The sequence below is a fragment of the Hydractinia symbiolongicarpus genome, chromosome 9 (assembly GCF_029227915.1).
Source record: "Hydractinia symbiolongicarpus strain clone_291-10 chromosome 9, HSymV2.1, whole genome shotgun sequence".
Taxonomy (NCBI): Eukaryota; Metazoa; Cnidaria; class Hydrozoa; order Anthoathecata; family Hydractiniidae; genus Hydractinia; species Hydractinia symbiolongicarpus.
Genome location: NC_079883.1, coordinates 14,871,368 through 14,883,728, shown reverse-complemented (window position 1 = coordinate 14,883,728; position 12,361 = coordinate 14,871,368). Strand labels below are relative to the sequence as shown.

The following is a 12,361-nucleotide window of genomic DNA, read 5'->3' as shown; positions in this document are numbered from 1 at the left end:
TCCCTGAAAGTTCCACTGTAATTTGACCGTCGCAGCGAAACTTAGACATTTTTGGCTATATTGAAGCTGGGTACATGTTAACACAAAAAAGAATATTGTGTTGTTTAAACTTTTAGCGCATGCTTCATAATTTGGAAGGAAGGAAAAGAAAAAAAATTTTAATCCAAAATTTCCGAAAAGTAGGTTTGTTTTCAATGTTTGCACCCATCCGTTTTTATGTGATTCGGAAGAATAAAAATGAGTAAATTTTTTTATCTAATTTTTACAACAAAATAAATTTTTAAACGAATGAAATGAAATATTTAGGCAATTATACGATTAGTATCGTTATTATATTTTTTACACCTAACAGAATTTCAACCCATCAACTGATCACTTTTAACGCCGCGGGAAAACTCACGAATCCGCAAGGTTATCTTTGATTTGATCTTTCTTTTATGACTTCTATTTTATTGACTAAACGCTTTTCCCTCCTCTTGTCTGACTAGAGAAAAAAAATGACGTTATCATTGAAGTTGAAAAGCTCTGTTCACTTTTTCAGTTTTATGTACCTACTAAACGCTGAAATCAGAAATTTGTCCGAAAAAAATATATGCCGTGTTTTTTCATGAATTCCAAACATAAACGCGGCGGTTCTACTGTAATTTTAATAATTCGAAAGTGTTTTAAAACAGACGTAGTAAGTGTGGCACTTTTAGGCCGGAGAAAATTTCCTTCTTAAAAATTAATATTTTTATTCACCTGTTTAACTGATCTTCGAACGTTTTTGCACATGAAACTTTTTTTAAGCTGTCCACTGCAACAAAGAGGCCCAAATTGAAACTAATAAAATCCTGCGATACGGAAACATCTGGTTTATTTTTCCATTTTTGGCTCTGCGACGATTCCGATAAATAACTCGAATTTTTATCAAGTTGAACTTCTTTCAAATTCCTCTAAACTAATACTTTTGCAAAAACGACTTGATAAGTCAAATTCCCGATCTTTCGAACATTCGAAAAATCGAAACTATTTTAGTGTAAGATTGTGGACAAAGATAGCACTGGTTTATTTAAAAAAATTCTATATTAAATTTTAAAATTTCATCGAATTAATAGTTGCAAAGCCTTTTTTAATAACAGAGGTACAGAGTGTCTGATAAATCGAATCGAATACTGGATGACTTAAACTCGTTCACAGAAACCAATTAACCGTGTTCTTAAATATGGTCCTTATCATTTCGTTTGCCGGAAATGAGAGAACAAAATAGAGGCATAAACTTTTTTTAACTTCACAATTTTCTCTTTCTGTCGTATAACAAATTTGTTGACTAATTTTATCGTTTTAAAATCATATCATGATCAATCGAGCGTAATTACTATAACGGAAATAGATCATTTCATGCTATAACAACATTAAAATTGATTCGCAATTTATCACATGTGCCTGTTATCGCTACCTTAAGGTTGACCATAAAGTACTGGCGGTTTCCCAAATGGTTTCCCTAGAGAAAAAAAAGGTGAAACATGAGAACATGTGAAAAATAATTCGCTTAAGCTGAAAGACACGAGGAGTTTAAGACAAAACTTAGTTTTTTATCATTTTTTTCTTAATCTTTCACAAATAATCTTATCCAATACTATTAGACTAATGTTGTTTCGTCATAACAACGCCAACAGAAAACTATCCTGCCTAGCTAGTACAAAATAAATAACAACACTAACAAATAATCTTTAAAGAATATTTAGACTTAGACTTGCAAAAAATTGTAAAATATTATGTTCAGCCTCAATTCACATTGATAGAGTAATATTCACGCGATGGCTTTATCTTTTTGCATGCATCCTATAGCCTCTTATAGATGGGTATCAAGAAAATTCTTATTGATGTATGTTGCCTAAATATTTTTTTCGTTCAACCATTTTCTGATAATTGCGTGATATTTCGGTCCAAACACCTTAAAACATAAAAATGTTGGCTTTCATAAGGACAAGCATGTTCTAAGATTATTTTCAGACTCAAAACAATAAAATGTGATGGTTGGGCAACATTTATGGCATTCTTATGAAAAAGATCTTAGGGTTTTACAAATAAAATAGAAACGAAAACATCTAAAATGTCTTGCAACTGTTTTGTTTTGTTTGCTTGCTTCTTGTGTCTGGATACTTCCAAAATTACTTCCCTTTTAACCCTTCTGTCTAACCTTCATATCATAAATAACATATGTAATGCAATACTTCGTAGCGAAATTTCTGTAAGGACAGTTGTAATTGATCTTATCTCTTGACCCTAAAAAACGTCTAAATCATGGTATTTTCCCACAGAACAAACACACTAAGATATTACCAAGGCACGTGTTTTTGACCTGTTCAACCTTTGCTGCGTAAGTAATTGCTAGACAAGGATTTTCTGAAATAGCGATTATGAATAGACAGACGCAAAAGAATAACACAGGAGAGATCTAAGTCTCACGGATGACTAAGGTTTTGCATTGTATGTTAAAGCAGATGTATGACGTATTAAAAAAATCCTACAAATAATTAATACGTGGTGTTTGGACCAAATTTAGGCAAAATAAGGCCAAATATGAATCTTATAAATTACGAATTGATTCTTTCGTTAATTTATTGCATGGATAAACCAATTTTTTTCTCCATGTCTGGGAGAAACCACGTGTTTTTTTTCTTCTATTAAATAAACAATGATCATCCATAATCGATATAAAATATTGCAAAAATAAATTAATCATGTGTCTAAACAGTCCTACCACATAAATACCACAGTACTGGTGGTGATAATTACTCTTTTTTTAGTTCATTACATTTTTGTTTTTGTTTTTAAAGTTCATATTAAAACATGTAGTTTAGCACGTGCCTGCAAGAATGTGGTTTCCAACACCACCCGGACATAGGGATTCTTTTGGACTTGAATCTAGCGCTAGTGACTGCTTACAACCAGGTTTTGAATGGAAGTTGTAACACCAAATGCTATTCAGCAAGTGTGACACCTCTAGTTGTTATGTTAACAACTTACAAGCGATGGATGTGCTTCTGTTGTTGAACTTTTCTCTACTTATATTTGTTTTATGATTCTGTTCTTTAAAAACAACAGTGTTGCAAACTGCTAACAAAAAGTAAGAATCCTGATTACTTTATAAAAAAGGTTTGCAATACAACTGGCTGCGACTGCTGAGTACTAAGTGTAAAATTTGTAAGAGGAAATACACAGGGAAAAAGGTGTTTTCAAATATACTTGCTTTATTATCAGTGCAGCGAATGCAGAGGATGGTCTAAAGCTTTTTTTGACCTTATCTTCTACTTTTAGCGCGTATGCTTACAGAATTCAAACAGCTTTTTTTAATATGCTGTTCGATGAATGATTATTGTCGCCATGCTAATAATACTATATATCAAGGATTTGCGAGTAGGGAAAGTGATTTTTTTATAAGGATTTTCTCAGTTGTGTGCAAATATTTTCACTTTTCTTACTTTGAAGCTTGAAAGCCTTCCCCAAAGCGTCTCCTAGAAATAGTAAAATCATGTATTTTGCCAGTGTAGTTCTTTTAAAAGTATGTGAACTGTAAAGAATAAAATAACAAATATAAAACAAATCTCCAAAAACGTAAAGTCATGCAAAGCCTTCAATATTCTTTGCTTGTTCTTAATATTTGACCTGTGTTAAAGTCGTCAGTCCTTAACCCATTATTTATCGTTGGTTAAAAAAAAATATAAGAAACATGTTTTGGACTACGGACTCACCATCATGATACATTTAAATCTGCATTTAAAAATGCTTTTATTATAACTACACATAGTCACAGAAAATGCAAGTAAATAGCTAAAAAACTTAATTTGAAATCAACTTGTTATGTACATATACTTACACATTTCAAATTTATTTTTTCGATAAACAACTGGCAGGCTTCGTTTCAAAAAAGAAATAAATTAGTATTCATTCTAAATCAATTTGGTCACGTAATTTTTAGAGATGTTAACTTTGTTTATGCAATCTTAAACCTTAAAACACTATAAAAAAAGCAATGTCGAAATGGCATGGCATGTAGCTATTTAGTTAAACGATTCTCTACGTAGCATCTAGATCATAAAAACACGGGTCAGACAGACACAATGTAATGTAATTTCATTATTAATTGCGTTTTTTTCGTCGAGTTAAAAAAATGTTTCAACGCATCACATTGTGATAACCAGGTATAGAAAACCACTTAGGAATATTTTTTTGTTTTGTTTTGACAAAGCATGGAATGATGCATTAAATGTTTGCGGCCTATGACAAGAAAATGCGATGCCATAAAATAAAGTAAGAAAAAATGCGTGGTTGGTCGATGTTTTGTAATTGCAAATTAAATGAAAAAAATTGCTGTAATTTTAAGCCAGAACAATGCGACAAATTAAAAATATTCCACTCTCTTTCTTTTCATATAAACAAAATATACATGTATAACAAACAACACGTTTTTTTAAAGAACGTAAACTTTCTTTATATATATAAGTCTAACATTTAGCAGACGTTCTGAAATATATTCGATTCATACTTCTTTTAGAAATTATATTTCCCGCTTTTAAGTTGAAGGTCAGATTATGAAAGAAGTGATGTATTAAATGCTGCGCTAGCATGCATGCTGGAAAACAAAAGGCTAGTCGAAGGAGAACTTCGAATTTAACAGTAGGATCGTTAAAATATATTTGCAATTTGGTGCACTTATAAAAACCGTGTATCTAGCAAAAATAATTTATCAAAATTTACCAACATAACATAAAAACAAGACTAAAATTCATAAAAATAATCACATTCTCTATCACAGTTCGCAATATCTTTGAGAAATGCAAGTATAGGAGGTAAAATTCGTGCAACAACGGTTTGGTAGTATTGGTTTGAACGCGCTTTTACAAACATCATAGCAAGGAAGTGATATTACTTCTTTCATATCATACGGTTCGTTGTTCCTATCTGCTCTGAAAACATTTTCATCACTTATATAGTTATTCGAGCGGATAAGATAACATTGTTCTTTTGTGTTCGTTATTTTTATTTCTCTGTGTATTCTGCTATCATCTTTTTTTAGTATATTGTCTATCGTAAACGAAGAGCAATTTTTAGATAAGTTTTTTTCTTGGTACGGCTCGCCCGTACGTGTTTTTTTTGGGCTATAACATTCATCTTCAGTTTCTTGGTGTGTATCCTCGATGCTGGAATCCGAATGAAATCTTCTTTTTCTTCGTAACAAGCTACCCTCTTCGAACATCTGAGCACTGTTTTTATGTAATTTCCAATAATTCCCTTTTCCACCATGCTCCGAGGTTTTCGATACTTTTACGAAACAATCGTTAAACGATAGATTATGTCGTAAAGAATTTTGCCAGCGTGTACTGTTTTTTCGATAGAATGGGAAATTATCCATGATAAATTTATATATTTGACTTAAAGTCATCATCTTGACTGGCGAACTGTGGATAGCCATGGCGCACAATGCAACGTAACTGTATGGAGGTTTGTCCCCAGTATACGAAGTTTTACGCGGTCGAGGCATAATGCTTGTTAAAGTTTGTATTCTAGTAAAACTCTTCAAAATATTCACTTAACACAGCAAAGAACAATATAACCAGCTACATCCAAATATAACTTTTTCTTTTAACTGCTAAATCCAGTAAAAATTTATTTCTATTTTTTACGTCTTCTTAAGTATGTAAATGTTTAACGTGATGTTATGATAATAGGTTTACGTGAAGAATTACCGTCTTTTTGATAGACACTATGAGGTCACCACTTGCTCAGACTAACCCTCTTTACTCATCATTCTACAAGTCGGTAAATGTCACACTCAGGTTTATATACCCTGTCTCTTCCTGTCAATGATAAGTCACGCTAGTGCGTATCCAGCCAGCTGACGTCATTTAAAGATGGCAGACTAGAGATTAAAAACAAAAACAGAACACAATAACTATGTTTACAAAAAGAGTAAGCGATATCCGAAATTGCAATTTAGATTAAATAATAGTTTCTACGCATTGGTTAAATACAATTAACCAAACATTTAATTATGCGTACTTTTAATTTATGCATGCATTAAAGAAATTAAAATTCTTTTGTATTAACTGCTAGTCGAAGTTCATCTATAAAATATTGATGTTTCTCTATCCTGTGAACGAAAAACGCGTGCCAAATTAAACAACTTTAGTACGCCGCCTAATCGCCGTCAAACTCTAACAGTGAGACGTAACACTTCATTAGTTCGTCACGGATATAAACTCATGTAAATACCTCACCAATTATTATGTTCATATAAGGTCTGTAATTTAGTGATGCAGCATTTTCGTTACACCGAAATAATTACAACACCTTCTGGCCGCAACAGGAAAGCCTTTAAATGAGCACAAAGTAGAATTAAAATTTTTCATTGTGTTTGACACGAGTGTTCTTCCATTAATTAGCATATTATCCCTGCTATTCCGTTCTACTAAAGACAATAAATGAATCTGATACCGTTTGAAACGGTTCTGTATCCGTTTTCACTTAGCGGTTGACTCATCGGTTACATTACCTAATATTTATGAAATATTTTACAGTTTCCACATTTGAAAAATATTTTATAGTATGATTCACGAATGAATTATTTAAGTGAGCTGAAAAAATAATTAGGCTAGTGTATGATTCAGGATTAACACCTTCGTGAACCATTCCAAATCACATTCTGATCTTCGTACTGCTAGTTTAAAGAGATTTTATAAAATATTTCGTTATTTAGCTTAAAACGAATGTAATTAAACATTTAGTGAAATATTGGACTTCTTTTTAATAAAAAAGACCAAATTAGAAACAAAATCACTTTAAATGTATTACAACGCGTCCCTCAAAGTCATATATTTTATTATGACCAATAATGTAAAAGTGCCCCCTTTATTGAAATAATTACACATGACGGCAAGGTGAAAAAAACACATCATAAATCTCTGTATAGTTTATTTTCTGATTCAGGAAGAAGAAAAAAATCCCTTTCCTCTGCTTCGTAATTAAGGTTACCCACAAAAAACAATTCTCCAATCAATGACGAACTCTTTAAACGTGAATGCATTAATATTTGTCACTGTTTGTTAAATAAATTTGACCATAAAACCGTTTTGGTCCTTGAAGACGATTAGAACATGTTTTATGTGAGATGTTTAACAATGTACCAAGATTGAAGAAAAGAGGTATTTTCATGTAGCTATTGTATTTTTTGTTCGTATTTCTTTCAATATATATATATATATATATACTTTTACCAAAGAGATTTATTTTATTCAAAGGTTCAACACGACCGTTTACTTCTTTGAAAGGAATAAGGGAATTTCTTTACAGACGGATAAAAGCTTTTTTTTTATTCTTGTGTTTTTTGTTCTTGGAAAATCTTCTGTACGAAAAAAAGGCTAATCGAAAAAGATTTGTTGAGAAGTTAAAAAAAATAAGTATTAATAATAAAATTAAAAAAAAAGCTAAATGCGATGCAAGTAATTACAGCTAAAAACGAATAAAAAATATATAAAATTGTTTACGCGTTCGTTCGTATGTGGTTGTACAATTTAAAATGTATGATATCTAATCATCTTCATTAAAAGCGAGACCTTTTATCCTTTTGACCTCACAAATCTATGCTTGAAGAAGTGGAAAAAGCGCACATTGACCTAATTTTAGTGACATGGGGATATAATTATTCCCAATTATGAAGTCTAACTTGTTATGATGAACTTTCCAGTTTTATCTTCGAAATTATTTTTTATGTCACTTGAATAATAATAAAAATAATTAATAGTAAACTTAATAATAAAAAGAAAGACAGCTAAAAATCCTGAAAAATCATATGTGAAATGTTTTAAGCGCAAATATTTTATATCCATTAGCCAAATTAAAAATTTTGAAAACAATTTTTACCTACGAGCCGCGGCACAGAAGAATCTACGTGCTCCAGCTCAAAGAAGAAAAGTCTAAGGACAGCATACTGCATAAACATGGGAGTTGTTTTTATGTTTGTTTCAATATGTTTTCTTCAATATTTAAATTTAGATTATCACACAGTGTATTCACGACCTTTAAGCTTACTTTTTAACCTATAATGGTATAACCTATCAATTTCTGACTGACATACGTGCTAAAAATATTTTCACTGCTAAATGATCGATGAGTATATATTAAATATAATTTTTGTGGTTTTGAAAAGGGTCGTTGCTCCAACCAAAATATCTCTGTTTCCATCATTACACGTAATAATAATTAAGCAAAATATCCACGAACAACTGCAGTGAAAGGTTTTTTTGATTTTTTTCCTCCTAAATTTTACAAATCTGAAAATGCTAAAGATTAAGTTTTTGAGATAAAAATCGAAAATAACATTATTTTTTTGTTTAAAAAACATTAAAAAAAGAAATATAACAAAAAATCACATGTTTTAGTAAATGTGTGCTCTTGTTACAACCATAGAAGATATGATGTATTTTCTATTAAATTCAATAAACATGCGCATTAGTGTTGCAGAGATGATTCATCATCAAGTAGGACCTGATGAACACACAACCTATCACTTGCATGACGAGGCTACCTCTCTAACAAATGCAGTGGACTAGGCCACAATACTACCTTCTTTGCAAAGTACCTTTCTATTAACACGTGCCAATGTAATATCGTCGTATGATGACAATCAATGGAAGTAAACAGGACTTGCTAAGCTGTTTTACATCCTCTCGGCATTCACCAGTCCTTTTTGGGATCTGCGTTTTTCAACAAGCTGTTATTATTTCATCAAATGGGATGCACGCGAATCTACAGACTTACTAAGCGCATAATACACGGTTCATCATATTTTATCACGAGTTCACACTTCTCTCATGAGAAACATTTTTCTTTTAAATATTCTTGTAAACTCTACATTTTGAGCTTGATAGCATTTTTAACTGAGAATGAAATAGTAAGTTTTGCCCTTTTGTTTAAACAGCACCTCGAATACTGGTTCAATATGATGCGAAAGACTTGTGCAAACAGGGTTTGTGTCTTTGGTGAAAAATTGATTGATTTATGCTTGGAGGAAAAAAGAAGCCAAGATTTATATTTTCATTTATTTTCGAAAATTCATAAAGAATAACCCCTTCAGTGATTAAAACACTGTTTCTCAATATTGCCCCATGTTTTCAATATATAAAAAACAAAACTGTTTATGCCAAGTTCCGCACAATATACAAAACGTAATGATACAGGAATCTTCATTGTCAATAAGATGTAAAACTTATCATTGCAATATATATCGCAGAATTGTGTTGTTTTCCTCATTTTTTTAAATTGGAAAGCTAATGAATGAAATAACAATAGAAAAACGTTTCTGTAATTATTTTATTTGTTTGTTTTAAATGGTCTATAACAATAAATAACACTCTTATCTCTCTCGTCTAATAAAATGGTGTATGCTTGCTGCGATTTTTATCATTCTTTATCGTCCTTACGTGCTATAAATAACAAATTGTCGTGCGTTCTTGATAACATAGTATGGAGTTGATTGGGTAAGATTAGTATCTGGGATTGTCTGAAGTTATTTGTTTCTAAGTGTTTGCGTTTTTTGATCCCGCCCTTCACGCCTCCTATACAGTTAGATGGCAATTTGCTTGTTCAGATGAAGATATAAAAAAATATGTATGACGCGAATCGTAATTAAAATTGTAGATAGGCGTTTTTAAATTACACTTTTTATGAACATTTAAATTTCGGCTGAGACTGCGTTTTAAATTTTGGGCGTGGACGTGACTTAAAAAAATGTTTTCTTCTAAAATACAGCGAACGTGGTTTTTACGTTTTTCCTAATATTTTTTTTTTACAATTGCTACCATTTCTTAGTACTGATTGAGCACAGGCATGGTACAGAAGATGTTTGTTAATAAACCTGACCCTAAAACTAAGCTAAATTTAGAAGTGCGTGTAGATTATCTATTTGATGAAGGAAAAGAAAGCCATAGGGTAAACATAGGCAGTCAAACTCGTCCATTTATTTACACGTGTAAGTAGGTTTTCCTTTATGTATGAATTTGTTATTTATTTATTTTTTTTACAATTGCTACCTTTTCTTAGTACTGATTGGCAGCAGCTAATACGAAGTAGTTTAGGCTATGAAAATTTAGTCGTTGTTAAATGCAAGTGTGGAAAATTAAGATCAGTCTTTCTTAAATTCTAGCCTCTTTATGTTTATCGTGGAAGATAAGAAAGTCTGGGAGAAATGAGTACCTTGAAGTTGGGCATGTGAGAGAGAGAGAGAGAGCAATTATTTTTAAACAATCCTCCTACAGTAAAATTCGTTCGATCTACCATCATGAAAATGCTTCTGTGTTATTTTTAGGCATTTTTCACAATTTTTCTTAAAAGAAAACATAGCTCTCAAGATAGGAGATAAGAGTTACTTTAAAATCAATATTAACATTTTCAAAATTTTGCTTTGTTGTGGTGCAAATTTTGTGTTGTTAGAAACCTTTTTAAACCCGTAATAAATATCCCTACAACTTTCAAGTTGTACAGTTTTAACAAAACCGACCAATAAAACCTTGTGGTAAAAAAGCGTACTGTGCTTTTATTTTGTCCTGTGTTTACGCCGTAACACATCACGAAAATTTATTTGTTTACCAGCGCTAACAAATTACTAATACGCTATTATATGTAACAATAAGAATGAACATTGCTCACACATTGGTAAATTAAATGTATTACAACCGCAAAATTTGTTTGAAACAATCGCATTGAATACAATCTGTTTCCTATCCTTTACTTCTATCTAAGGAATGGTCCAAAGCCAATCCTCTCTCGTTATCTAAAACCACAAGCAAAATTAGCAATGCCAACCTTTTTCCTTGTTGTTAAAAAGAGTAGACTATCTAGATTACTTTGTATATGTGTGTTTGTTATTTTGAAACAACTATTTGGAGCAATAGCTAAAGTCATTTATTAAATTAAAAACAAACTTATTAGGGTTAATGAATTAATTAATATTCGCTAACCATTTTCACATGACTATGTTGGCTGCAGTTCAAAAAAAAATACCAGGGAAAACAAGGCTTTTAAATGAAATTTACTACGCTCAAAAGTGGCATATGTTTTCGTACTAGCTAAACCGTCTAAAAATTGTTTGATTAATTGACATATACCTGTTTGTTTTAAAAGAGCTCATTTGTCTGACTTTCTACCCACGTATCATATCCGGAAGAAAATTGCATCAATTATGAAACTGACATGATAGAGGACTGGATTGCTAAAGTTATGCCGCATTCTTACGCATGCGCAAAAAATAGTTGATATGCTATAGTAATTATCGTTCAATATTTTATAATTGATATTATTTCGTACGTTTTTAATTTATGTTAATAAAAAGACTTTATTATATTGTATTAACCAAAATAAAGTTGGAATTGCGAACACATTGTAAAATCAAAAGTTTTTCTAATATGTTAAGTTAGAAAAAACTTTTCATTATAAAAGTCATAAAAATGGACATTTTTCAAATCCGTGGTAAAATTTTTTGATTCTTCCTCCAAATTTGCAGCAAACTTCCGTTAACTTTTTTAAACTCGCTTTATGTTTACAAGAAAACCAACTAGTGGTCTAGCTTCAATATAATCCGCTAGAAAGGTTTTAAAAGGATCTTTATGACAATATGCTTGTTAAAATTTTCACTAAAAATTGAACGATTCGGTGAGTCATTATAAGTTTAGACCACAGAATGATACAAATTGCACATTGCACGGCTGTGGAAAAATAATTACGAAATAGCGATGAGTTGTATTGCCGCAGGAATTACGTGAATTGGAAAAATCTTCTTCTTTTTTATTCTAAGAGTGTTTTAATGGCGCTGTTTACTTATGTTTAATATTTATACAAATTCCCAGTTTTTAAATATAATCCATAATAACGTAGAGTAGTGTTAAGATCAAAAATATCAAATTAATAAACTGAGTGAGACGTCATATTAGGTCGGTGTCAATAGAATAAAGTACGTAGGACAACCGCCGCAAAAACACAATTTATTAAGGACAAAAAAAATGAGAAAAAAGTTTCGAGTTTCGAGTCTGTTTGTCTCCATAACAGAATAAGGATGTACCAAAGTGATGAAAGCATGATGTTAAATTTAACATCACAGACTATTTGCTATGAGAAGAACATAGGATTTTTTTTCCAAAAATACGTTTAGAGGGTAGGTATGTTCAACAGTCACAAGAATTGAAGTAAGAGAAACCATACAAGAAATGAGTACCATGGTTTGTTAATTAACATTAAAAAAATTAGGTTAATGTATACGCAATTGGTATAAAATAAGATACAGCATTAGTATTGATTCAATTTAAACCCTGACGTTTTCCGCTCG

General features: G+C 31.2%; 1 protein-coding gene across 1 annotated transcript; it reads right to left on the bottom strand.

Annotated features, from left to right (window-relative positions):
• Positions 1 to 4,619: 4,619 nt before the first annotated feature.
• Positions 4,620 to 5,573, bottom strand: LOC130656876 (protein lin-31-like). The gene has a single exon (XM_057459818.1). The coding sequence runs from the start codon at positions 5,525 to 5,527 to the stop codon at positions 4,796 to 4,798; it is 732 nt and encodes a 243-aa protein (XP_057315801.1). The 5' UTR covers positions 5,528 to 5,573; the 3' UTR covers positions 4,620 to 4,795.
• Between the last annotated feature and the right edge of the window lie 6,788 nt (positions 5,574 to 12,361).

Excerpts from the sequence above, each read along its gene's own strand:
- LOC130656876 (XM_057459818.1), bottom strand. The coding sequence starts at position 5,527 with ATGCCTCGACCGCGTAAAACTTCGTATACTGGGGACAAACCTCCATAC.